We start from the raw sequence: 27,897 nt of genomic DNA, 5'->3' as shown, positions 1-27,897 counted from the left end.
TGTATCTTTTACCTTCAATTTTGACCTTAGTTTTGCTAGCATGCGCTGTCAGAAGAGAGTCATGGGAAGTAAAAGTTCTGTATCCTTAGGTGGCTAAAAGGCTTTAATTTTGCCCATATACTCTTTCCGTAGTTTTGCTAGGTGCACATGATCCAGAATGCATCCGCATTTCTCCATCATCTTCAAGAAGTCAGTCGTGTCCCCCTGAGGTCAATGCCAGGAGGGCGCTCTTCTTCCCGTCGTGGTGGTTACCTGTTTCTGTGCTGGAAACTTGAGGATCGTCTCCCTAGCTTGTGTTCTGGAGCACTATGAGCTGTGTTTGGTGGGTGTGGGTCTTCTCCATTCCTCTGCTCCGCACTCAGCATGCCATTTTAAGCAGAAAAGTCAGACCTTTCTTGATGTCTGGAAATTTCACTGTTATTCTCGGTAAATATCACTACCATTCACCAAGTCGCTCATCCCCAAAACCTTGGAATCGGTCGCCTTAGAGACTCCCTCCACCACCCACCACACGGAGTCCTACTGATTCTTCCTCCTAAATCCATTCCAGGCTGGTCTCCTCGTCTCTGGCGCCATGGTTGCCTTCCTGGTGTGAGTCACGGTGACCTCACTTGGACTGACACAGGGGCCTCCGAAGTCATCCCCAGTCTTCTCCCGCTGCCTGCAATCTTTGGCCACTCAGCAGCCAAAGACATCTTGCTAAACCTCAGATCTGACTGGATCACTCTCCTCCTTAAAACATTCCCATTGAGGGGCGCTTGGGTGGCTTGGTGGGTTAAAGCCTCTGCCTTTGGCTCTGGTCATGATCCCAGCGTCCTGGGATCAAGGCCCGCATCGGGCTCTCTGCTTGGCGGGGAGCCTGATTCTTCCTCTCTCTCTGCCTGCTTCTCTGCCTACTTGTAATCTCTGTCTGTCAAATAAATAAATAAAATCTTTTTAAAAAAAACCACTCCCATTGTTCTTAGGGAAAGTCTGGTACCACTGGCATGATCGATGTAGCCCTGCGCAGCCTGGCCTTTCTGCCAAGCCTTGGCTCTTTCCTTCCCCCAACCTCACTCTACTTCTACCACACAGTCCTTTTAGATCCTCAGCCACACTATGAGCCTTCCTGACCCAGGCATTTTTGCAAGAGATTTCTTTTATCCGAAATATTTCTCCCCAGCCATTCAAGACTGCGGTACCCACTCACCCTGCAGGTACCAGCCCCTTCCGACCTCCCTGCAAGACCAGTGATTCCCTGTTATGCATGTATTTGCTTCAGAGCATTCAATACACTTCTAATTAAATATTGCTTTTAAGGGAACTTGGGTAGCTCAACCTGTTAAGCGCCTGCCTTCGGCTCAGGTCATGATCCCAGAGTCCTGGGATCGAGCCCTTCATGGATCTCCCTGCTCAGCAGGGAGCCTGCTTCTCCCTCTCCCTCTGCTGCTTGCTCTCTCTCTCTCTTTCTCTCTCTCTCAAATAAATAAGTAAAATCTTTAGAAAATAAATAAATATATACTTCTTTTATCATTTTAACTGAGGTTTGCCTACCTGCTTGTCATTAAGATCCTCAGGTCAAGGACCATGTCCTTTTGCTCATCAGTACCTCACAGTGTAACTAGCAGAGAAGAAGCAGTCAGCAATTATTTGTGAATGAATGAGTGTCCTAAGAACTGTTGTTGTCACTGAGTTGTTCCCAATTTTCACCTTTTTATGGAGTTCTGTATTCTGTCTTCTGGAAGTTTAGTCCTTTTACAGTGGCAAAGTCTAGCTGCCTCATTTTGATCCAGTGTTTTCCTTTTTGGAAGCTCGCGTATGCCCTGTTTGTGAGCAATTTCCTTCTGTCCTTTGCCAATTGACCTCCATCTCTTCCATCAGGCACTTCGAGGCTTTCTGTCATTGCGGGGATGCCAACCTCTCCCTGATCCATATTGGTTATTTGTCTCTGAATACATTATCTCAGCCCTGCCCTTGGCCTAATCTCAAGTCGCGTTTCCTTACTGGCGGCAATATTGCTGCTCATCAGCCACAGATTACTTAAGCACCTGTGCCTCCTTCTCTCTCTCTCCCTTCCCCCATGCCTTCCTGATGGCTTCATTTATTTTCTAATTCACCCACTTAGAACACAGACTCTGGTGGCAGCCATGCTTTCTGCATCTGGAGTCAAATCAGACTGCCTGATGGGCTCCTCTTCTCCAGTTTGGAGCCCACACGACTGACTCACACGTCCCTCCCTCTCTCTCCCTAGCCCCAGCGTATTAAGTAAGCTTACTGTCTCTGTGTTTGGGGAGAGTGTGCGTATCAGACAGTTCACTGTTTCACTCCGCGTAGACGCTTACAAAGCTTGGCATCCTTTCCCATTTTTGAGTTTGTGATTTATGTTCTGAACTCCTTCGTTTCTCCGTCCCTTTGTTTCAACATGGCAGGTTTTAATATTGAGGAGGGTTTTAAAACCTGAGAGTCAGGGCATCTGGATGGCTTAGTTGGTTAAGCATCTGACTCTTGATATCAGCTCAGGTCTTGATCTTGGGGTCGTGAGTTCGAGTCCCACAGCGGGCTCCATGCTGGGCGTGGAGCCTACAAATGAATGAATGAATGAATGAATCCACCTACCTACCTGAGAGTCAAGTGAAAGCTTTGTTGCCTCATCCTCATGCCACCATCACCCCCTATCCCCAACCCAAATGCACTGAACCCACAAAGTCCCGTGTAAGATTTTAGGAGTTCTCGAGTCCCTACATCTCATCCACTGACCCTTGATCAGGAATCTATGCTTTTCTGGCAGCTTTGTGCCTCTTTGTCTCCTCCAAGATTTTCTTTCCTCAACAACTTTGGAGGAGGAGGAGGGAGGGGCAGGGAGGAGGACAAAATTCCATCCACTTTCCATGGCTTCTGTTCTAACACAAAACCTAGCACCATCCACCCCCACTGCTTTCCTTCTTGCCTTCTCAGATTAATCCCTTGAAGTGCTTTAATGTAACCCTCCTTGCCTTTCTCTTCATCACCTCCTTCCTGAATGAGCCACACTTCCTTATTTCCATACATTCTCGCCTTTGCTTCTTTTAAAAGCAATCACCCATTTTTCCCAATCACCCATAATACCTGCCTCCTAGAGCTACGGTAGGATAGAAATGAAATCTCGGACATGAAAAGACTTTGAAATGTTCAGAGTACAGTAGCGTTGTACGGCATTCTAACGAAGATGATAATTCCTCTATTCTTTGAGGCAGCTCAGCTGGCTCCTTCCTCTGTGTCCTTGAAGCATGGCTTCATCCTTGGCCCTCCCAACCCACAACTCCCCTTTCGACCCTAACTCACAGGCATCTTCTCTGTCTTTCACTTGACTCTCTCATCATCTTACTCGGTTTCTCTCCTCCTTTGCTCAGTCATCTGGCTTTAACAAATAATTCTGTTATTTCCACCCTGTAATCAGGAAGAAGCCGTATCTACCACCTTTGCCTTCCACTGTTTCCTTGTTTGCTCTCTCCAAGGTGCTGATCAGAACTCTGAGCTCACTTCAATTTTTTTGCAAACCTGCTACCCAGTGTGTTCAAAGAAAGTAATCAATTTAGTGTTTCTGTAGCCAGATTATCCACACTTTGCATGCAGCCTCTTTCCCATTATTCCTGGCTCTCTTCTCTTTTCTTTAATAGTCCATCGGAACTCAGTGAGGTGGGAGCAAGTGCAAACAGCTTCAGGATTGGGGGAATATTGGTTTTTGTGTTAAGAGAGACTCATTCGTTCATGTTCCAGGGAATGGGAAAGTGAATAGGGAGATAAAGGTTGATGATACAAGGAGAGATGGGATTCGGGGAACAGAAGAGGGAAAGGAAGAGGGAGGACACTCTTCCGTTGAGCAGGGATACAGATAAAATGGCAGAAAATTGAAGGAGTTCCTGCCACATGGCATATGTTTCCCCAGGGGAAAAGAGAGTGAAGCAAGCTGCTGGGAGTCAACAGGGTGGGGCCTTCCAGGAATTTTTAAGGAAAAAGGGAAATGGTGAAACAGCCAATTTCTGGGCCCACGGAAGGATTGTCAAACAGCACTGAGGATGAGAGTCATGAACTTGGGGTGGCTCCAACTCACCAAATGTTTCCCTTCCTGTCTTGTTAATTCATCCAGGATTGGATGGGTTTAGCAAAAGGGTGGCGCAGAAGAAGGGGCACCAGAGTTGAAGGTTTTGTAAGATCTTCATCCTAAAGGATTATTGAATCCATATTAAAATAAGAGGGAAGTCAAGGGGAAGGTTAGAAAACAAGGAAGAGCCACTGGACTGGGCATTTCACTGAAGCAGAGTGACAGGTGAGGAGGGACGGAGGGAACCGACTGGAGAGGAGAAAGCAACAGTAGTAGACACGAGTGAAGAATTTGTCTGACACGTTCTTGACGATCATAAAGTCCTGGGCACAGCCGTGGGGGGTGAGTATTGGAAGAGGAGGGAGTTCGGTTCTTTGAAGATGTCGACGCATGAGTCTGGAGATTGGCTGAGTCCTCCATTGTGACCTCGAGTTTTTCCAGGATAATGCTGAAACGGGACATAGGGAAGATTTTGAACTGAGCCCCCAGTGGAAATGAATCTCACTGGGAAGTTGGTGGAAGGCAGAGAACATAGACGTTAGCAGATGATATAGCCAAATGACACATGCTTAAAAAGAAAGGGGGTTTTTATACAAGGATGGGAAGAAATAACCTGCAAGTGAAGAGGAAGCTAGAAAAACATTCCCCTTCCTCCCAGCCCTGTGGATACACAGAGCTCGGGAGAGGGCCAAGGAAGGTGCCTTGTCCTCAGAGACAGACAAAGAAGCACACTGGGGAGGTGTGGAAGGGGTTTATGATGGACACCATCTGGGTAACACTGCCACGTGGAGAGTGGGAAGGAAGATCAGAAAAGGAAAGAAGAGTGGGGAGGCATGGAAGCCATGGTACAGAACAGCATGAAGATGAAAAGCCACGAGAACGTGGCTGGCAAGAGGGGCTTGCTGGTGACAGTGCAGGGAGCCCCGAGAGCCTCAGAGATGCCAATGGAAGGACCTGCAAGGTGGCCCCAGCACATCATGAGGCTGGCACATTCAGTCCTTGCAAATCCTATCAATGCTTCCCTTTCTCAGCTTCTCCACATCCGCCTCATCATCACACCTCAAGCCTAGACTAACACACGCAGAGCCCCCGTGTGCATGCCAGCCTCTGCCCCAAAGTGTCCCTGCAGTCCGTGGTTTGCAAACTGATCTTCAGCGAGACCCTCTTCTCCTACATCTCCCTGACAAACAAAAGAAATTGGTTCTTTGTGAGTAGGAACCTCACGGAGGCTGTTTAATAATCCCGGCACCTTTATCCTGGTACTTTCTCTGGAAGAAGTTGTTTGTGTTGCCGGTTCCAAAGCTGACATCAGATCTATTGCCAGCGAGGATTTATGGTTTAATAAGGGTGTTTCTCAGGCTCCTCTCCGTTGAATCTCTAATAACTCTTCCTCACTGCAGAAAGTCATCATCCTTCGTCTTACACAGAGTTGGGAAGGAGACTCTATACCTTTTCTTGGCATTTAAAAGAAATATCCAGTATTGACAGTTTTGTTTAAATTTTCTTGCACAAAATATCGAATTGCATCTTTCAGTTCCCCTGAAACGAAATGTTTAAGGACATATTTTTTAATCTTCTTTCTTTCTGTTTCTTTTCTTTTCTCTTGTGTACTTTATCTTCCTAGAAGAAAATTGCTCCGTAATTCCTGCGTGGCCGTAGATACACTTTTATGATCCTCTGTCTAAAGAATATTATGTAATTTCTCTAAACTTTATTGTACGGGGCTAACAGCTGACATCCCAGGAGAAATGGTCCTCGCTGCTGAGGCTGGCTGTGTTGTGTGAAGTTTCTCCTGGGCTGGCAGAACACGCAGTGAGATGGCTGTGCTGTGTGTCCCTGTAACGCTGCCCTTCCCAGGACGCAGAGCATCTCCACCTGCCCAGCCAAGCCCTTTCTTGTCTTGCCTTTTGCTTCTTTGTGCCCTCCCCCATGCAAAATGTGGAGACAAGACATTCCTCCATGTTGAGGAAGAGCAGAGGAGGTTAATACAGAGTAAAGACCAAGAAGCCGGAACCACCTGAGACTTACCCCAACCAGGCATCCCTCCCCCTGGAGATCCAGGGAAAACCCATAGCCTGGCAGCCATTTCAGGCTCTAGGGCCGCAGACCAATGCCTGGTGTTCAAGTGAAGTCACACTAAAGGGCGTCATCACTTCAGTCCACCCTTGGGGATTCAGTGAGGAGGGAGGGGAGGGTTGATGTTGGACAAGTGCTTCCTGCTGCTTGGGAACAGAGAGTGGGAAGAGGTATCCCTCACCCCCCAGCATGCTCCTGAGAGGAAGGGGGGAAGGGTATGAGCGTTCAGGCATGCCTGGGTTCGAGCAGTGGTACAGCCACGGGCCTTTCCTCATGACCACTGGACAACAACAAAGATGGCGGGCACGAGCGAAAATAAGGACAACTCCACACCCCTTTCAGGTAGAAAGCTCGGCTACACCTTCAACAACAGGAACTTCCACAATGTGTCTTTGGGGCAAGGACAGGAGGTGGTGGCTGAGGCGGCGCTGGACCTGGCTGCCAAAAAAGGTCACTGGGTCATCTTACAGGTATGACCTCTGTCCCCTGTTCGGGGTCATTCTTGGCCCCACAGCTGGAGCTCACAGGGCAATCTCTGGGCTCCTCTGTCCTCTCCGCCCCTCTCCCCTGCCTTTCCTTCCACACCCCTGCCCATCTCACTGCCTGATCCTCTCTCCGTCCCTCCTCTGGGGTCCTCCTCACTGCTCCTCACGACTCCTTGTCTCCTGCCTCTCAAAGGCCCCCGCCCCCCTCTTCCCATTTGGGGCCTCCTCAAGGAGTAGGTATCCTGCTGAAGACCATGGGAACGGGGTCTGGTTCACCAGCTAGCCTCTTCCCAGACGTATCCCAGAACTTTCCACTGCTCTGCCCTTCTGCTGTGTCCTGCGTTCTGTGTTCTCGGTTACATGCGTGACCACGACAGCACGCGAATAACTGGAGCTCTGCCTCTGCACCCAGAGCTCATGCCGGCGGCACCCCCTGGGACGTCTCCTGCTGCTCATTCACCGAACTCACAAGACATAAGGGCCACCCCTGTCCTGTCGCCACCCGTCCCCTCATCCCTGGCTTATGCACCTTGCAGGGGAGCTGGGGCTGGGCCAGAGCTCTACTGGGGTGCCCTGGCTGAGCTGGAGGACTTACCTGATGACCGTGTCCTTCACTACATTCCCTTAAGGAGACACCTACTCCTTAATCCCCTTTGCGCCCTGTGCAAACAGAGGCAACACCCCCCCAAAGGGTGACAGACTCAAGGAAGAGATCAGTGCAAGGGAAAATAAACAAGAAAGATCACTCCCATCCCATCCTTGCTCTGAGTCCCTAGAACTTCTGTGTCCTGACCCCTTACTGCGTCACCACCCAGCCACAGGGACGGCAAACAGAGAGCCTTTCCTCCCCTGGCTCAGAGCAACCCCAGGATGCTCACATCTGCTGATGCCCTTTCCTGAGAGCTCTCCCAGCTTAAATTCGGGAATTGGAATTCCTGCAGGAGGAGCAGAGGGCCTGGCTAAGGCAGCCCTGGCTTTCCCAGGCAGTCCCCTGGAACCTCGGCTCCAACACAGTGATCACAACTGAATTCCTTAACAAATGCTCATTTCGGCAGCCGCCCCTCACGCTTATGTAGTGGTTACGGCACACAAAGCCCTTTCAAATCCATTAACTTTGGTCCTTTGCAGCAAGTCTGTGAAATATGTAGGGCCAATATTCTTATTCTTTCTCCTTTTATAGAAAAGAAAGCAGTGCCCAGAGACGAGCTGCCGGGGCCAAGTGCCGTGCTCCTGGCCCATCCGTATATTTAAGGCTCTGTGGGCAGACTTCCTCCAGTATTTCTGGAGTTTTCTCTCTCCATCATAATGGAACCTACCACAAAGGAGCCATCCTGGCTGCATCCTGGATTCTGCAAAGTAGTGCTGAGAAACAAGTGTGGGTTCCGACAGACAGACAGGAATCACATGGGGCGGGGCAGGTGGCGGTGGGGAGAGAAGGGCACAGACGAAGGAGTAGGGCTTGGCGTAGGAAGCCTCCCCAGCGCTGAGCAGCAATGTCTCCCTATGTTTTAGGAAGATAAGTTTGGCGACAATTAGCAGAATGGCTGGGAGAGAGGGAGAGAGGACGCAAGAAAGCTAGCTAGAAGTTTAAATCAGTGCTTTTCACATTTTAACACGCATGCAAATCGCGGCAGGATCTGATTGAAATGCACTGATTCAGGAAATCAGGGTAGGGCTGGAGAGTCTGCATTTCTAGTGGGCTCCCAGGGAAGGCAGCACTCCAGGTCCATGGGCCCCGCTTCCGAGTTATCAAGGGTTCAAATCCTCCAAGTGTCAGAGGCGGGGGTCCGGCTTTAGAGTGTCTGGACCCTGTGTTCCAGTCTCCCAATGTAGCCCAGCACCTTCAGCTCTGCCCGGAACTTAGTAGAAATGCAAATACTCAGGCCTGCCCTAGACCCAAGGATCTCTCTCTCTTTTTTTTTTAAGATTTATTTATTTGAGAGAAATCACAAGTAGGCAGGAGGCAGGCAGAGAGAGAGGAAGGGAAGCAGGCTCCCTGCTAAGCAAAGAGCTCGGTGTGGGGCTTGATCCCAGGACCCTGAGACCATGACCCGAGCTGAAGGCAGAGGCCTCAACCCGCTGAGCCACCCAGGCACCCCAAGGATCTTGTTTTTGAGAAGCCCTGCAGGGAATCCCCGTGCAGCGTCAGGTTTGAGCCCTGAGTGCTGGAGAGACTTGGGAGATCAAGAGAATAGGGTTCAGTTGCCAGAGACGGCCAGGTCCCATCACTGGGAACCCAAGACACCTGCTGCGATGAGCTTTATCTGAAGGCCAGCCCCCTGCCCCGCACTGCGGCCTTCCTGAAACCGTCTGCCACTAACAAAGCCAAGCAGACGCCTGCATGGGGCGGGTGGTCTTCCTTCCCACTAGAACATCCACCTGGTGGCCAAGTGGCTCGGCACCCTGGAGGAGAAGCTGGCAGAGCACGCGGAGAACAGCCACCCGGACCTCAGGGTCTTCATCAGCGCGGAGCCCGCGCCCTCCCCGGAGGGCCACGTCATCCCCCAGGGCATCCTGGAGAACGCCATCAAGATCACCAACGAGCCTCCCACAGGCATGCACGCCAACCTGCACAAGGCCCTGGACAATTTCTCTCAGGTACGGTCCGGAGCGGGGGGCGGGTCGGACAAGCCACGCCCCTCACCGTGGCCGACTGACCTGCGGCCCAGAGCATCCAGCTGCCAGGGGTGCGGGAAGGGGGGGACGGGCTGTGGAGCTGTGTCCCCTGTGTGACGGACCTCCCAGCGCCCGCGGAGTACAGCCCCGCTGTCAGTTCCCCAGTACACTGCGGGGTGGGGGGGGGAGCCAAGCTTGGGGGTCTGTCTTTGGCAGGAGGTGAGGGCGAACTCTGCTGCAGGTCTCGCTGCTAAGGAGATACCCCTCGAAGGAGAGGGCGTGTTGCCGGACATCTAAGGGACATGCTACGCCGGCCACACGCTTACTGGCTGAGCACGCAGGGGACAGTCGCGCGTGTTCCCACGAGAACACCTTCCATCGTCAGGCATCCCTAGCATCCACGTTCACATAACCCGGGTGTCTGATGGGGGATCTGGCCTTGGGACGTCGCCACGTGGTAGGCTCTCACAGCGTGGTCCCCGGAGCAGCAGCAGCTGCTGGGAACTTGGTAGAAATGCAAATTCTCGGGCCCTCCAGCCCCCCCAGACCTCCTGCATCAGAAACTCTGGGGTGAGGGCCCAGGAACCTGCGTTTTAGCAAGCCTCCAGGGGATTCCAGGCCGAAGCTGAGACGATCAGGACAGAAGATTCAGACATAGGCCACCGCATACTAGAACCTTCTTTTAGCGGGAGTCTGAGACTTGTGATGCAGAGCGTGGATTTAAAGGCAAAGGGGGCCTGCGGGCTACTGACTTGTAGGTGAGGGTGACTTGTGAGGTCCGCGGCTCAGGCTTTCTTCACCTTCTCGGGAAGGCGGCCTCTGTTGCTGCCTCTTCCTGGGGGAGCTCCCGCTGGGAAGGGGAATCCACAAAGATGTGAAAGCCAGGAGATCAGGGGCTACGAGGCCACTTTGAAGTCCATCCATCACCCTGGGATTTGGTGGATTCCAAGGGGAGGGTTCTAGGATCTGTCCTCTCAGACGTTCTAACAGCCCCCGCGGACCTCTGGCTCCACAGAACCCACACTCAGACTCACCCCCAGTCCTAGAGCGGTCGCCTCCGGAACCTGAAGGAGGACTTTTGTCACTAACCCAATGTAAACCACCAGGACTAGTGGCCCGCTGGGGTCTGGTCAAACTTAAACTTGACGGCTACATGGTAGTCAGGATCTGAGGAGATTTCCTTGAGTGTGTGAGACCCCCCCCCCCCCACCCATAGCTTGGAGATCGAGCAGCCCTGCTTGGAGGGGAAAGCTTCCAAGGAGAAGCAAAATGTGGCCAGCCTCCTTTCTCACTCCCTTTCCCGTCCCAACTCCAAAACCCGCTCACAATCCGGAACAGGGAGTGCGGAAACATTACCAAGAGATTCGAGATCTCCTTGCTTGACCGTTTATTAAGAAACCCCTGCTTGTCACAACAGAGTAGAAAGTAGGATGCTGTCTCGTTCATGGGCCTTTCTTCCCTTTCCTTTAAGTGCTTTTTCCCCCCTAAATAAGCCTTCACTAAATTCCTAAATACTCCATACCAGTGGTCAGAACTTCTAAATTTTCCACATTTCATATTCCATGTAGGGGAAATGTAACATTCTTTTTTTTTTTAATGAGGTTTACTTTTTAAATTTATTAATTTATTTTTGAGGTTTACTTTTTTTTTAAGATTTTATTTGTTTATTTGACAGACAGAGATCCCAAGTAGGCAGAAAGGCAGGCGGGGGGTGGGGGGCAGGTTCCCTGCTGAGCAGAGAGCCCGATGTGGGGCTCGATCCCAGGAACCTGAGATCATGACCTGAGCCAAAGGCAGAGGCTTTAACCCACTGAGCCACCCAGGTGCCCCGAAATGTAACATTCTTAAGTCTGAAACCTACAGCCTTCTGTCCAGGAGGCAGTGGCTGGTTCCAAGCAAAACCATTTTTTCTAGAATAAATGAAACAAGATGGGATCAGGAGGGAGACAAAACATAAGAGACTCTTAATCTCACGAAACAAACTGAGGGTTGCTGGGGGGAGGGGGGTTGGTATAGGGGGAGGGGGGCTATGGACATTGGGGAGGGCATGTGCTATTGTGAGTGCTGTGAAGTGTGTAAACCTGGTGATTCACAGACCTGTACCCCTGGGCCTAATAATACATTATATGTTGATTTAAAAAAAAAAAAAGTTGAGCTAAAGATGAAAAAAAAGAAAATTTCTGCCCCAAAAAGTCACTGGTTGCCCAACAGTGTGAACACACATCACACCACTGAAATGGACACTTAGAAATGGTTGACACGATAAATTGTATGTTGTGTACTCTACTGGGAATTTTTATTTATTTATTTATTTATTTGATTCATAGTTGAAAAGTAAAAGGCACTGGGAGGCTCTCTTGAAGGACACACAGACCCCTCTCCAACCTTTCACCTCGAGGGTCTTGGACAGATCCAAGGAGAAGGGCAGGAAGGTGTCTCAGGTGCTGGGCCTCCTAGTAATTAATATTACAATATTATGCCTCAGTGGGATTATCACCATCTATGGAGGCCTCTGGCTTCACCTCTCAGCCTCTCCCCGGACCCTTGTTCTTGTTTCTGTCCCTGCAAGCCCCACGTCCCATCCGGGTTACCACGGAAATAAATCCCAAAGGATGCAGGCTTTTCCTGGTTTTTCAGGCCTCCCACCGTTGGGCTTTGGCCCATTTATAGCCGTCTTCCGTAACTCATTCTGAGAGAGACAGATGTAGGAGTACAGTCATTGCTCACAGGTGTTTTAATTGTTCCATTCTGCTTCTGTTAAGTGCCCCGAAACCGAGGCCTGGTTACTACCCCTATATTCACTCTGTTCCTTCAGAGCCCTATTTTAGTCGTTTAAGGGACAAATGGCAGAATTGAGCTCTTTGATCCCTGCTGACCCTGCTGTTGGGGATGATCATTCTATTCTGATTTTGTTTGAGTGTGCCACCATCAACCAGGACTCCGGTCTTTGTGCTTAGAGTCCTTTTTTAGCAGAGCCCAGCGCCTGCACGACTCAGTCGGCGAAGCGTCTGCCTTCAGCTCAGGTCACCCTCCCAGGGTCCTGGGATCAAGTCCCACATCCGGCTCCCAGCTCAGCGGGAGCCTGCTTCTCCCTCTGCCTCTGTCCATCCCACCCCCCCCCCACTCATGCTCACTTGCTCTCTCTCTCCTTTCTCTCTCTCTCAAATAAATACTTTATTTTTTTATTTTGAAGATTTTATGTATTTCCTCATTTAAAAAAAAAGTAACAAAGGAGGCATCGAACATCCAGAAGGCAGTTAAGGTCTTGCTCGCATGGGCAGTGACTTGTCCTTCTGCGCCACCTCTGACCTTTCCTAGCCACAGCTTTGTGCCCGATATGGTGCCCAGCAAAGGCACAGGGGGACCCCCACATATCCTGGGAGAAATGGGGACTGTCCTGGGCTCATCATGGAAAAGTCAGATCCAGTAGAAGCTGAACGGGTCCTGTCTCCTCTGTTTCTGCCCAGGAGAGTGAAGTCTACGGACCAGTCCTGGGACGAAACGGCAGGACTCAACCCAGTCCAACTGGCGCGAGCTTTGAAAGCGTCCCTTGTAGGCTCTGCCTGCAGCATCTTGCTCCTTCCTGATGACAAAGGGTCTCACTCAGGGGAAATTCTTGTTCATTCCAGGCAATGTAAGGATTCTGGTCCTTCCACGCCTTCAAAATGCACTTTCCCACCTGCCACACCGGCACCACCGACCCCCTTAAAATCTGCGAAGCACAATCTCACTGCCTTCCTCTGCATTGTCTCTCGCTTTCTATTTCTTCCCTCTGTCCCTTCTTTAATCCCCTCCTCATGAGCCTCACCCCCCCCCACCATCTTACGCACGGCAGGCAGGACCCCTCTGTGCTCCTGTTCCTGCAGCCGCGTGGCTGGTCCCACCAGCTTAAGTTCAGGGGAGCAGGTGGTATGGCGAAGGGCATGGGACTCCTCTTTGTCTTGCGGCTCCGATTCCCATCCTCCCCCGTGGTCGCACAGGCCATGACCTGCTCTGGTTCCACCTTGGGCAAGAAGAGCAGACAGAAAGGGGAGAAATCCGAGATGATACTATAGGAGTCCCTACCCGCACCCCCGCACAAAGTGTCACTCCCATGTCCCACGCAACCCGCACGACCCACGACCCCGTTTGCCGTCAGCTATGCTTGGGGACTTAACTGGAACGCCCAGGGATGCAGACGTCAGTTGCAAACCAAACCCTGTAAGAACCTGAATCTAAAACCTTAACTCAGATTCTAAACTAGAGCCCAGCCCCTCCCTGAGGTCCCTTCAGACCCTAAGCCCGCGCCCACCCACAGTGCAATCTGTAGTCGGACTGTACGTCCAGACCCAACCAGGACCTACGGGGAGCTTTTCCAGTGCAACTTCCAACCGCCATAACCCACGCGCTGGTCCACGCTGCGCAGCAGCAGATCTGTGCTAACGTCGGAGGCCACACCTGCCTTGCAGGACACGCTGGAGATGTGCTCCCGGGAGACGGAGTTTAAGAGCATCCTCTTTGCTCTCTGTTACTTTCACGGGGTGGTGGCGGAGAGACGGAAGTTCGGGCCGCAGGGATGGAATCGTTCCTACCCCTTCAACACCGGGGACCTCACCATCTCTGTGAACGTGCTCTACAACTTCCTGGAGGCCAACGCAAAGGTATAGAGTCTCTGGCCAGCGCCGCGAGGGGTAGGGGCGAGGCCACCCCTCAGAAGGGTGACGCAGTTGGCACAGGGAGAAAGGGCACGTGGTGCAAATGGTCTACACACTCTCCGAGTACAGGAAGGAAAGGCTAGCCCAGGGCCAGTGTGAGGCCGAGAAGGGCACCACGGTGAGGTTAGGGCCCAGAAAGCTCAGGAAACCAAACCAGTGACTCATACCTGGTGCGAGTGAGTCCCTTGAGTCTGTGTCCCAGGACCCACTAGACCATGCCCACCTGATACCTGTTCCTGGTTGAATTAGCCAAGAACACAGAACTTCTCCCTTCTCTGTTGTGTTCATTTCACAGAAAACTTTGACTAACAGCCCATGCCCTTCCACGTAAGGGAATGTCGAGACCATCCAGGCTTTTGTTGTTCACAGACCAAACATAGCGTCAGCAAGGCCCCCCTCCGCTTGCAGGCGGGAAACATGCATCAGGCCCAGATGCCCTAAGCCATTGCTCTGCCTCCAACTCCGGCGTCTTGGGAAGCTCACCCCCAAACACCCCCTCTTCATGCTCTGCACTGACACAAGGCTTTCCGCCTGTGGTTCCCCACCCGACGTCACTATCTTAACTTTGTCTGCTCCATTTCAATCACTTTGAACTTGGAAGGAGACCGTAAATGAATATGCTGAGAAGTGGTATGGAATTAGGAACGTTCCCCGGTCTTTACTTTGTCCCGTGTGCTGTTTGCCATGGGAGGGACTTGCAGGTGGAGCCTGACTTCCTGGCCACCACTAATGACCATGAAAGAGAGAAGGCATATACGCAAGGGGGTTGGCACCTTGCCTCTCCTCACTCTCGGATGTAAGTTTCCAAGCATTTACTGAGCTCCCCGGGGTGCTGTGGGTGTGCAGGTGCAGACATCATTGCTCCTAGTCTTGAAAATCATCCCGTCTTGTGGCTTACGCTCTGCCCACACGTAAGGGCAGCCCCGATGTCTGTGCGAAGCTCTTTCTTCCCCGTCTCCCAGGTCCCCTATGATGATCTGCGCTACCTCTTTGGAGAGATCATGTATGGAGGCCACATCACAGATGACTGGGACAGGAGACTCTGCAGGACGTATTTGGAGGAATTCATCAGGCCAGAAATGCTAGAAGGAGAGCTGTCTCTGGCACCGGGTTTCCCGCTCCCCAGCAACCTGGATCTCGTTGGCTACCATCAGGTAAGGCTCTGCTCACGCGGGACCTGGGGCTTCCTTCAAGTCTGTCCTGCAGGACCAGGGACGTTCACACAGGGCCGGGAAGAACGGCCTGTAGAACAGAGCTTATTTGGAGTGCGGTTCTCAGCCCCAAGTTTGCCCTGTTTGATCTGAGAGCCGTAGGATTCCCAGCCTCCAATTAGCAATACAATAGCTCTTTCTATTGTTGATGTTCGGTTCAATAACCCTATTCGTTGCTCTTTTCTACAAATAACATCTGGGGCATTCGTTTGATTATTTTCATCCAAGGTATTGACAGAGCCATTAGGAGCAAAACTCTGGGTTAAGGACTTGGTCAATTCCGAGTAAGTTGATGTTAGCGAGTCTAAGTATCTTCAGAGGGACCCGACCACGTGGGCAGGTCACTCACCCCTCCTGCTCTTTGTTGGCTGCTGTAAACACAGGCCCCTGCGCACGCACATTCCCAGGGAGCTCTTCTGGACTGTTACTTTGAGTCCTCGTTTGGCTAAGACCACAGCTGTTTTTAAAGTGACCATCTTTGCCTATTTAGCCTGCCATGAAAGATATGTTAAAGGATAATGAAAAAAAAAAAAAAAGCCTAAAATAACTCTGAATACCGGCCTTAAGGGAAATACCAGTCACAGAAACAGTAACTACAAACTTTAAGAAAAAGTTTTGAATTCATAGAATTTAAACAGAAGGGGGCCTGGCTGGCTCGGTCAGAGGAGCGGCAACTCTTGCTCTCGGGGTCATGAGTTTGAGCCCCACATTGGGTAAAGGGATTACTTCAATAAATATTTCTCTTAAAAAACGATAAAATTGAAAAAGATAAACTGCCAAAGTCATTCAAACCAGAAAGACTTGAACCTGTGAAAGGAAATTTCAAACACGACGACTATTTAAAGAAAAGAAGGAATTTTTAAAAACTGCTTGACCGAAAGGCAGAGAAAGTTGTGCAAGGGCGCCCCCTAGTGTCCGACAAGAGGCTCGAGCTGGGGATGGGTGACGGTGGAGTTTGCAGGTTCCAAATGACTTAGAGGGATTTTCACTTTCCTTACATCTCTCTTTAGTCCACCAGCTTATAGGTGGTTACAGGGCACCGACCAAGAGTTCAGGGGTGTGCTGGGGGCTGGAAGAAATGCAAAAGTAAACACACGAATTTGCCTTTAAGGAATGAGCCATCTTTTACTTAGACGAGAGGACACAGCAGGAAATCAAAATCGAATCAGGAGCTCACCCTGAGGGGCACTTTCTCACAGTAGCGGAGAGAACTGGAGGGGTACCCAGAAAACATTCGGAGAAGACAGTGAGGGACAGAGTTTTTTAGGGACAGCGACGGAGGCCCACTGTCACTGAGTACAGGGATGCGTTGTTCAGATGGCACGATTAAAAACTGTTTTAATTCAAGTAATTCTTGCCAGAGGCAGGAATTCCCTGGTTAACAGCAAAACTCGCCTTGTCCCACCGCTGATCGTGGTCCCATGTTTGCATTTGGGTTCATCATCTCTGATCAGATCAATGGGGAAGAGAGAGGAATTTAAGGGAGAGAGGGCGGGGGCCGCAAGAGGGCTTGAATGAGACCCGAGGTAGGGGTATTTCTCGAGGACTCGGAAGGTGTGCGGAGGGAGGGACAGGTACAGACCTGGGAGCAGGCTGAGCGCGGGAGACTGGAGACAGATCGGGGCCTCTGAGCTTCCTGAAGACGAGAATGCCCACGTGGCCTTGGAAGGTCCGGACCCCGGCCCGGCATGCAGGGACAGATGGTGTCTCGGCGAGGCTGGCAGCAGCCGGTGAGGGGAGACGGGAGCCACGGCTGGGCTCGTGTGTCACTTTCAGCCCTGACTTGCAGTACATCGACGACCAGCTGCCTGCCGAGTCGCCCTACCTCTACGGCCTGCACCCCAATGCTGAGATCGGCTTCCTGACCCAGACCTCGGAGAAGCTCTTCCGCACGGTGCTGGAGCTGCAGCCCCGGGACGGCCACGCCGGAGCCAGAGCAGGCGCCACGAGGGAAGAAAAGGTAGGTGGGCGGGGAGGAGGATGGCCAGAGCTGCTTCCGGGAGCCCGAGGACGGCCCTGAGATGCTCCTCCTGCCGGCCGCCTTGGCAGCGGAGACCACACCTCACACGCCTTCCGCTCCCGCGTGGCCATATGGCCTTGACCCACCGCGCTGGTCATCCGGCTTAGTCACCGGAGGCACCTGCCCCAGGGCTTGATTTGCTTCTCTCGTTCACCCGAAGACAGTCTCTAGTCCATTTCTCTGCCAAAAGGAAGAAAGGCAGGAACAGCAGAGGCGTGGGGAGCTGGGAAGGGACCTCGGGACTTCCTAGCAAGCTGAGCAGTGCGGGGTCAGGGCTGCGCTCACGAGAGCCGCCCGCACCCCAGGCCACCCGCACCCCAGCTACAAGAGGCTCACTGGGCGGAGTCACTCGAAAACAAAAATGCCTTCTCTTTGCGGGAACACACAGGTGAGGAAGGGCTGCGGGCACAGGACTTGCAGAAACGTCAGGAAGGCAGAAGGGCAGACTGGGGTCAGGTCTGGGGTGAGGTCGCACCCCTGGAAGCGATCTGAGGGTTCTCCTGGGGTGCGTGCTGTGAGGGCAGAACAGGAAGGAGCCGCAGCGAAACGTCTCCCTGAACGATGTCCCCCACTCCCCCCATTCCGCTCCCCTGCTGCCCGGATTCCTTTAACTGGGTTTGCGAGGAAAGACTGAAGGCCGGGAAGCTGGGTGGTTACCGACTTCTAGGCTCCGGGGATTGACTTTCGGAAAACAACCCACCTCCTAGTGAAGTAGCCGGACTTTTGTTCAGAGGTGTGGAGTGGTGCCATGGGGTGGTCCTCACATCTTAAGGGCGAGCCCCGGAGCCTGAAGTTGTGCCTCTGGAGTTGGGTTAGGCACGTGGACCTGGTGAGCGTCCTTCGAGAAGGCTGCTCTGAGTCACACCGCTCAGCTGACCCCACTATGTTATGGCGTCAGACAGAATCTGAGAACAAAAGGAAGAGAAGAAAGGTTATGCTGCCCAGAACCCAAGGAATGAAAACTGTTCCAGACCTAACGTTGAAAAAAGCCAGGGCTACCCAAGGAAGAGACTGAGGGTTCTCCAGGCAGGGTTCCAAGAAGCTGCTGGTTCCCAGAAGGTCCTCATCCCCCGTGTCCAGCTCCAGGAATGACATGTGTGTGTGTGTGTGTGTGTGTGTGTGTGTGTGTGTGTGGTGGAGGCGAATGGACTGCATGCACCACACCAGGGAGGGGGCTGTGTGTGTGCTGCTCGAGCGGCCGGGCCGTGAGCGCTGGGCTCACACGTCCTCCTTCACACCGACACAACAGCTCAGCGGAGCGGCGAAGAGCAGAGAACGTGAAGGTGACCCAGAGGCGGCACAGGGCATGGATCTCCTCCCTGCCCGCCTCCATCTGAATGAGAACCTGGGGCAGGTGTCCCGCTGGGCCACCAGGCACCAGGGACGGGCAGTGGCGGGGAGACACGGCCTCCTCCACCGTCTTCGGCCCCCGCTTGGATGTTCTTGTGGGGACTCCATGGGCTCCTCTGATGACCTGAGCTGGAACTGCTGTCCCCAAGTGCCTCTACTCATCAGGGGGTGCCTGGCCACATTAGTTGGCCCGACTGCCATCACCGAGTCCCACGGACCGGGAGGCTTGGACAATAAGGGTATTTTCCCACCGCTCTGGAGGCTGGAAGCCCAAGGTCAAGGTGTCAGCAAGGTTGCTTTTCTTCTGAGGCTTCTCTTTTGGCCTGTGGATGGAGGTCTTCTCCTGTGGCCTCGTGAGGTTTTCCCCCTGAGCTCATGGCCCCTGTTGTGTGTCTCTGTGCATCTGTCCTCTTTCTATGCCAGTCACATTGAGTAAGGGCCACTCATGGCCTCATTTTAATTGAATTGCCTCTTTAAGGGCCCTGTCTCCAAACACAGTCACATTCTAAGATACTGGGTCGGGGGAGGGGGGGTCCTAAAACATGTGTTTTAGGGGGACACGATCCAGCCCATCGCACTGGCTGCAGTGGCCTCCCTCAAACCTACACCCTTCCTGTATAGGGGATGCGGGGTCTGTGTCCCCCATGGGCTCTTGACTACTGGATTTCACTAGTATTGGACAAGCGGCTCGTCCTCTGGAGGAAAGCGAAACAGGTGCTCTGACTCCTTATAACACAGCACCTTGCAGGTGGCCACACTGAGATTTTTTTTTTTAAGATTTTATTTATTTATTTGACAGAGAGAGAGATCACAAGTAGGCAGAGAGGCAGGCAGAGAGAGAGGAGGAAGCAGGCTCCCTGCGGAGCAGAGAGCCGGATGCGGGGCTCGATCCCAGGACCCTGAGATCATGACCTGAGCCGAAGGCAGCGGCTTAATCCACCGAGCCACCCAGGCGCCCCCACACTGAGATATTTTTAAATGAAAACGTAATGAGTACTGAAAGAAAACCTGAGTAAATGAGTTTGTGATCATACAAAGAAGAAGACTTTTTAAAAACAAAACCTTTTTAAAAACAACTCTGAATCGATAAAGATTGACAAATCTGGTGATTGGAAGAATTTAAAAGATGTGCAAAGCTAAAAACACTGAATGAAGTCAGAGACAAGCTAAGAGACACTCTGCCACGCTCACTGGGAACGGGGCGATCTTGCTAATATACGACGAGTTCTTAGGTGAGGAGGAAGAGAGGACGGAAGAGGGAGACAGAGGGATACAAGGTCACAGTAATACAAAGGACCAATGAATAGCAATTCTCAGAGTCGCTCCCGACTCCATGAAGGCACGTGAAATACCATTTTTCACTTAATGGTACAGAGTTTTAAAGGCGATAGTATCCCGTGGTGAGGACGTCAGAAAACGGGCGTTCTCCCTCCGTTGGTGGAGGTTTCACTTCCAGAACAACAGCTACTAACATTTCAAATGTACGTATTTTTTTACCCATGATTCTGTTTTTAGAAAGTCAGCCAGCAGAATCGTGCCAAAGTACACAGATTTCATGGTGTATATATATTCATTACAGATTGATTATAGGACGAATGAACGGACCAAACAGCCATCAGAAGGGAAGTGAACAATAAATCGTGGTAACCAGTGAACTAACAGATAAATTATATACTATCCTATGTGTACATTTAGCACCTTCTGTACATCACAGTATGCACAGAAAATACATACTGGTTTTTTTTTTTTGAGATTATTTATTTATTTATTTGACAGACAGAGATCACAAGCAAGCAGAGAGGCAGGCAGAGAGAGAGGCGGAAGCAGGCTCCCTGCTGAGCAGAGAGCCCGATGTAGGGCTCGATCCCTGGACCCCGGGATCACGACCTGAGCCGAAGGCAGAGGCTTAACCGACTGAGCCACCCAGGTGTCCCTACATACTGTTTTTTAACAGGCAAATCTGTGTGTATCTGTAATCTGTCCAGGATTTATTACAAGGTGAAAAGCAAGTGTAGCATGACTCCTCTAGTGATAGACGGACAGAGGGAGAGGGCAGAAGAAGGGGGAAGGCTGGAGTGGGCACAGGGAGAGGACGAGAGGACAGGTAAGTATCATCGATACGAGATGGACAGAGTTCTGTGTACTGAAGGACGTCTGCAGGAATCAGAAACACAGAGCAGTTAACATTCTCTCTCCCGCCTCTGAGGGAAGAGACAAGATTGTGACAGGATTTTGTTCCTAATATTCTAAGTATCTATAATGCTTAGCTTTTTATGGTAACCGTTTATTTCTCAAAAAGAGAAATAAAAAGGCAGAGGAGTTTGCTTATGGAAAAAAATTAGGCCATATCCCCTGCAGCCCACTCCTCCCATCTGAAGGCCCTTGGGCTCCCCCCGGTCTGTGCACCCGCTCCCTTCCCTAGCAGTCCTCCCTGACCTCAGGCTTAGTCTCCAAATCCTGCTCGCCCCACTCAGGACAGAAGAGAACTCTGTTTCTCCACGTTCCGTGTATTTTGGGGCCGCGCCTGCAGACGATCTTTTCATCTCTTTGTGTGGTGTCCGAGCGGCAGCTCACGGATATAGGGCTATTTCTTCAAATTCCGCTCCAGCGACAGAAACATGATATAATTTTGGCATTTGTCTTCTCCGCCAGCAGCAGCTCTCAGGTACTGTTAAAGTTCTGTCCTGGTTTTTGCTGTGGTGGCACCAGAGAGCCCTTCCTGACAGGGAGAGGAGGCTTTACTTTCCTTTTCCAGACATCAGCTCTTCTCTGAGAGACGGTATTGTGTGTTAACAATACAAGGCAAAGTGAGTATTAATAATCCCTCTGTAGCTCTGCACAGCTTTCAGATGCTGCCACAGCCACGGGCTCCCTCGATTTGATCTCTGCATCAGCCCTGGGAGTTGGGGGAGAGGCGCGGGGGAAGAAAGCTGCCCTTGGAAATCTTTATAGATTTAAAAAAAAAAAAAGGAGGCCCAGCTGACTTGCTCACACTCACGTGGGTGATACCTAACGGAACTGTACTAACTCAGCCAAGGGTCTTTGGCTACAAGCAACAGAGATGAATTTAGCTGAAACAGGCAAGAAATGAGCCCACTGTGTCAAAGGAACCAACTCAAGAAAGGACAGAAACCCAACAGCTCCAGGGCCCCAGGGAGAAAGAAGAGCGTCCTTTCAGGGCCCTCAGGTCAGTGGCTCTGGCCACTCCCTGTCCCTGAATCTCAGGCTCAAGATTCACATTCTCCTGCTCCTGGGCATAAGGATCTGGCTGGCCTCGGTCTGCGGGAGGCTCGGGCCCGTGAGGCACCCCAGGACCACGGGGAGGAGGGGGTCTCACAAGCCATTACAGGAGATGAACAACGCCCACCCCATCAGGTGCCCAGGAGCCCGGCTCTCGTGACCCAGGCAGGGCTGGCGCCCTCCCTCCCCCCTCCCTGCTGGCCACGTGTTCTAGCACGTCTGCACTCGTTCCATTTCCCTCTCTCTGCTGCAGACCTCCTGGGCTTACTCATTTACTGCAGAATGGCAGACTCAGCCTCTAAGTGCCTGCCCCGGGATCACCCAGGATCTCCGTGCTTCGGTTCCAGCTTTCCGGGAGAGATACCCTGGTGGTTCCAGTTCCCCTGGTCTAATTAGCTGACAGTCTGTGCTGAAAGGAACCGTGGGGCTGGGAGGAGGCCTCCGTGACAGCTGGGGCTGCTTCGCCCAGGACCGGCGGACAGAAAGTGCAGCGAGGCCTCAGGGAAAAAACAGAGAATGGGGAGCGTGAGCACACAACCATTCATCCCTCCACTCGTCGCTCCAGCTTCATGGGGCGACCACCCTAGGCGACCCCGAGTCTTTCCAGTTCGATCCCCACCACGAACTGGGCCAGCCCCGGGTTTCCCCAACTCCCGACTCTCGGAAAGGCACCTCTGTTCTCTTGGCTGCTCAGCCCACGGTCGGTCCCCAGGGCCTGAGCCGGCTGACCTGAGCAGGCAGGCAGGAGTACAGTCCCGGGATGGCCGACCGGCATCTTGACCAGCGGGTCACAGGGGACTGGAGTCCTGGGGGGTTAGAAGCCCTTCATAACCCCGTGTTTCCCATCGCGGGGCAGGTCAAGGCCCTCCTGGAAGAAATCCTGGAGCGAATGACGGACGAGTTTAACATGCCAGAGCTGCTGGCCAAAGTGGAGGAGCGCACCCCCTACATCGTGGTCGCCTTCCAGGAGTGCGAGCGGATGAACGTCCTCACCCGCGAGATCCGGCGCTCGCTGACGGAGCTGGACCTCGGCCTGAAGGTAAGGGGAGGGGGGTCCTGCTGGGAAATGTCACGGCCAAAGGACACAGCCAGACGCCCAGGGGAGAGGAAGAGGGGGTGCCGGGACCCGCGAGCTGGAGAGCTGTCCTGGAGCAATCCGAATGCCTGGGACGGCATCCCTCCCAGAAACCAGGGTCTGGCTGGGCTGCAGGGGCTCCAAGACCAAAGTTCGACGACGAGCGAAGCCTTAGTGAAGTCGGAACGTGCTACACCGGCCAGTCAGCACACGCGAGCTGCCCGAGGAGCAAGCAAGAGGGAGGTTTTGACAGGCTGGTGTCTTCTGCTGACATAGCAGCTTTCGTCGGGGGCAAAGGAGCACTGGATAGAAGGAGAGGTTGTAGAACTAGGCGGCCCCGGGGTCACCCTGGCCCCTGCACTTCCTCACTGTGTGGCCTTAAAGTGGCTTGGATCTCGCTGGGCCTCCGCCTCTCCACCTGTAACACAGGGACGATGGTCGTACTTCATAAGGCTTTGGGAAGGAGGAAAGAAATTCATTTACATCGAGAGTTTAGAACAGTCCCTGGCGTGTAGTAAGTACCCCCGAAGTGTAGCTGATAATTATCGAGCCACCAGGGGCAAGAACAGTCTTTTACAACATCGAGGTTGTAGGAAAGACCTAAGACCCTGCAAAGACACTGCGTGAGTCTGTTTCTGTCCCCAGCGCCTCGCACAAGTTTCCTCGATGTGCCAGGAGGGAACCATGTCAGGGGCCTGGCTGTGGTGACCCTGCCCCTCCGTGACAGGGGGTCCTGCTGCCTCTCAGGAGCTGAGGAAGGGGCTGCCGTCAGCGTACACGGGTGCGTTCGTGAACAGAACCAGCCCCAGACAGAGGGGAGGTGAGAACCCAGTTTTGTAGCTCGGAGGTACACGGCCACAGATCCCCGCGCACGTGAGGAACACTGGGTGTTCTGTCACAGGTTGTCCCCTAGAAACTCGGAAACAAGCCTGCGGACTCTGAATTACTGGGCCTTTTTTTTTCTTTTAATCTGGTAATTTGCTCCTCCTCCCCAGTATAGGTGGAGGGAAGTGAGGAGAAAGGACAGGCAGAAAGGGATGTTGAAGACAGCATTTGGTGATGTTTCCAAATTACGTACCAGCTTGTAATCAAACGAAATGCCACATGCCATAGGACGATCTCAAAGGTGGAGGAGGACTGGGCGGGTCACGTGACGCAGCCCCATTCCTGCGGCACGCAGGTGTCTACTGGTAGTGACTCGGGAGGTCTGCGGCAATCCCAGCTTACGGGGTCCGTGCAACTGGGCGCAGTCTGTTTACCCACCCGCCTTCCAGTTCCCTCATTTTTTCTTCCAAGAGCTGCGGCCGTGGTCGGATGTCAGGAATCACAGACTATGCCTGGGCAGAGAGGAAGGGGATGAACGAAGAGGTTTCTCTTTGCTCTCAGTCTAGTTCAGGCAAAGCTGACCAATGAGCTCCCTGGGCAGGTCTAAGCACTCCCCGCAGGAGGGTGCCGGGAGACCGAGAGGGGGGCCTTCCTCCAGAAGGGCGGCCTGGGAAGAATGAGCAGGCGGGCAGGTCCTAACAGAAGGCACACACAGATGCGGGAAGAGAAAGGAAGAAAGAAGTCTGTGGCATCAAGGGAGGGGCCAGCAGAGAAGGGGGTCACAGTGGGTGGGGCCAAGGAGAAGAATCTTCCAGAGGAGCCGACAGAGGAGCCCTAACCCTGCTCTACGAGTCCCCTGCTCTGGGCAGAGCAGAGGGTCCACGCAGTGTGTAAATGTGGTGACAGGCCATCGGGACACCTCGGACTTTTTCTCCTGGTCCCTCTGGGAGCTAGAGATGAGATATTTTTAAATGCCGTGACCTAAACCCAGTCTTGCCGCCTGGTCGCCGGACCCCCCGGGGCATTTCTCACAGCACATGTCCCAGCTCCCCGCTGCGGCCGGGGCCCGGAAACCTGTGCTTTGCAGCAGCGGCGAGGTGGTTCTGGTGACGGGTCATTTGTGGAGCACAGTGTTAAGATAAGCACGTGGGGGAGAAAGATGGGGAAAGGGCCGTGCCAGGGGAAGGGCAGCAGAGTTCAGGGAAGGGAGTGTTCTTGAGTCTAGGGGTGCACGGGAGGGCCCCACAGCGCGGTGTCTGACGTGGCAGCAGTGAGCGTTCCTGGCTTCCCAGCCGGCCACTGTGGGACACGCGGCTGGCTCTGCTGACTGTGGCTCACTTGGCAGGGGGCAGAGAGGACATTCAGACTGAGACTCTCCTGAACAGTCACTTTTTTTGTATAAACATATAATGTACTATTAGCCGCAGGGGTACAGGTCTGTGAATCTCCAGGTTTACACACTTCACAGCACTCACCATAGCACATACCCTCCCCAGTGTCCATAACCCAGCCACCCTCTCCCTACCCTCCTCCCCCGGGCAACCGTCAGTTTGTTCTGTGAGATTAAGAGTTAACAGTCAGTTTCAAGTTCTGGGAGTGGGTCAGCTGGCACACAGGAGGACAGAGGGCCACTCACGCTGCCCAGCACATCAGATGGGGCACCAAAATTAGGAGATTAATTAAATTAATTAAATCATGAAGTCAGTACTCCTAGCATTTATGATAAACTTGTATTTGTAACCATTCATAATTGGCTGGATGGGAAACCATAAGGCTACCAGCCAAAAAGTATCAGCTGAACTGGGAGGCACAGTATGCTAAGCCCCAGGACTGTAGAGGCTTTGAGCCACAAAAGTGGTGTAGGAAGATAGGGTAGGCACTGAAAAGAGGTCAGTTTGCCACAACCATGTTCCCACAGAGAGGAACTGCCTTGGGAACTCACCACAGTAAGACATCTGGCTCTGAGCCTTACACAGTGAAAACAGGTTCTGCAAGTAGTCCAAGCTGACTGGTCAAAGGTACTGACTCCCAATAACCAAATGCACAAAAGCCTGATGTACAAAACTCCTAAAGGCCAATTTCTTTCTTTATATCAACTAGGTATAACTTCCAAAGGCCATATTCTGTTCCCTGCCTAAGTAGAAAAATTCTACAAGTCCTTTGCCTAAGTAGAAAAATTCTACAAGAAGCTAAATTCCTAGACCTTCACCAGTCTACAGGAGCAGTCAAATGATAGGTCAGCACTTAAAATGTGACTAGTCCAAATCGAGGTGTTCTGTAAGCATAAATGAAACGCCATACTTAGGAAAGAGACTGGGAAGACGGTGGAGTAGGAGGACCCCAAGCCCCCCTCCCTCACAGGTACAGCTATAGGTAACACATCAGCGTAACTAACCCAGAAAATGACCCCAAAACTGGCAGAACAGACTCCGCAGCTAAAGGTAAAGAGGCACAGCAAAGAGGGTGGGAAGGGTGGAGACACAGTGGGGAGCTGTGGCCGTCCACGGGAGGGAAGCAGCCACGCACACAGGGAAGGGAGAGAAACAGACCATCACCCCAAGGAGTCCTCACACCTGGCTTTGAAAACCAGAGAGGCCAAATTATATGAGTTCCTATAACCAGTATGACTTAAACCCTGGAATTTTACAAATCACCAGGCTCAGCTCTGCAAGAGCCAGAGGCCAAGAGGAAACGGAGTCCCCGCCTTAAGGAGAGGGCACAGCAAATGAACGGCCTGTGCAGATAGATATACCATAGAAGCAGCAGATTGAAAAATGCCTAGGGCACAGGGGAGAGAGAGTTAATTACCGACCTCAGAGCAAGTCTGGGGGGGCAGACTAGGGAAACTCCTGCAAGAACAAAGGAGCTGCCAGGTGCCATTTCCCTTCCCCTGCCCTCCAGCGAAACCACACTGCTGCCTATGGGACCAGCGTGGGGACATTCACTACCTGACATGCTTACGCTACACCCCACTGCCTCCAGCCTGATGGCGTGGGTTCCCTCCTCCAGAAGACCAGTGCAAACCTTTCTAAGACCATGTCTCCCACAACCCACACACATTGCAGATCACCCCCCCCCCAATACTCTCCAGTGCCTCAAAGTGGTGCCTCAAGCTAGCACAGTTATATACAAGGGAAACCCCATCAGGTTGTGAGCAGATCTTCCAGCAGGAACTCTGCAGGCCAGAAGGCAGTGGCACGATATACTCAAGTGCTGAAAGGAAAAAATCTGCAGCCAAGAACACTCATCGGCAAGGCTGTCACTCAGAATAAAAGGAGACAGTTTTCCAGACAAAAAGGAATTTATCACCACTAAACCAGCCTTGCAAAAAACGTTCAAGGGGACTCTCTGGGTAGAAAGGAAGGACCATCAGCAGGAATAAGAAAAGGAGGAAGCAAATAGGCAGTAAAATTAACTATTCCTATAAAAATCATTCAAGGGATTCACAAGATAAAAGGATGTAAAGCATGACACCACATACCTAAATATGGAGGAAGAAGGAGTAAAAATTTAGTGCTTCCAGATTTCATACTTAAGCAACCATTAATTTCCAATAGACTGCTATATGCAGAAGATGTAAACTTCGAGTCAAAACCCGTAACAGATATGCAAAAAGTAGAGAGGAATCCAAACAGATAACTAAAGCAAGCCAACTTACAGTGAGAGAGCAAAGGAAGAAAGGAAGGGAGAAGAAATACAAATACAACCGTAAAACATTAACAAAACGGCAGTAAGTACATACATACCTATGAATAATTCTTCAGTTGTAAATGGACCAAATCCTCCCAACAAAAGACACAGCTACAGAATGAACAAGAAAATTAGACCCATCTGCTTGCTGCCTACAAGAGACTCATTTCAGACCTAAAGACGCATGCAGATTGAAAATGAAGGGGTGAAGAAGCATTTATCCAGGAAATGGATGTGAAAAGAAGGTGAGGTAGCAATACTTACGTCAGACAAATCAGACGCTGAAACAGACTAACAAGGGACAAAGAAGGACCCTTAATAATCATAAAGGGGATGATCCAACAGGAAGATACAACAACTGTAAATATTTTTTAAAGATTTTATTTACTAGCGAGGGAGTGAGCGAGCACACAGCAGGGTAAGAGGGAGAGGGAGAAGTGGGCTCCCCACTGAGCAGGGAGCCTGATGCAGGTTCGATCCCAGGACCCTGAGATCATGACCTGAGCTGAAGGCCAATGCTTAACTGAGCCACCCAGGCACCCCAACAGTTGTAAA

The 27,897-nt window shown here is 52.0% G+C and overlaps 2 protein-coding genes across 9 annotated transcripts in view; one reads left to right on the top strand and one right to left on the bottom strand.

Annotated features, from left to right (window-relative positions):
• The window catches only part of DNAH9 (dynein axonemal heavy chain 9), a 326,713-nt gene that overhangs the window by 274,310 nt on the left and 24,506 nt on the right, over window positions 1–27,897 (top strand). The window contains 6 exon segments of the mRNA XM_045984493.1: window positions 6,479–6,606; window positions 8,992–9,219; window positions 13,686–13,877; window positions 14,894–15,085; window positions 16,932–17,102; window positions 22,609–22,791. Of these exon segments, the coding sequence (XP_045840449.1) occupies window positions 6,479–6,606; window positions 8,992–9,219; window positions 13,686–13,877; window positions 14,894–15,085; window positions 16,932–17,102; window positions 22,609–22,791 (1,094 nt within the window).
• The window catches only part of ZNF18 (zinc finger protein 18), a 60,690-nt gene continuing 55,904 nt past the window's right edge, over window positions 23,112–27,897 (bottom strand). For all 8 annotated transcript variants that reach the window (XM_045984496.1, XM_045984500.1, XM_045984495.1 and 5 more), the window contains 2 exons: window positions 23,906–24,164; window positions 23,112–23,245 (listed from right to left, as the gene is read on the bottom strand). The gene's annotated coding sequence lies outside the window, so the exon portion shown is untranslated. The remainder of the gene's footprint in view (window positions 23,246–23,905; window positions 24,165–27,897) is intronic.

This window comes from Meles meles, chromosome 18, assembly GCF_922984935.1.
Source record: "Meles meles chromosome 18, mMelMel3.1 paternal haplotype, whole genome shotgun sequence".
Classification (NCBI taxonomy): domain Eukaryota; kingdom Metazoa; phylum Chordata; class Mammalia; order Carnivora; family Mustelidae; genus Meles; species Meles meles.
This window is presented reverse-complemented; position numbering and strand designations above follow the sequence as displayed.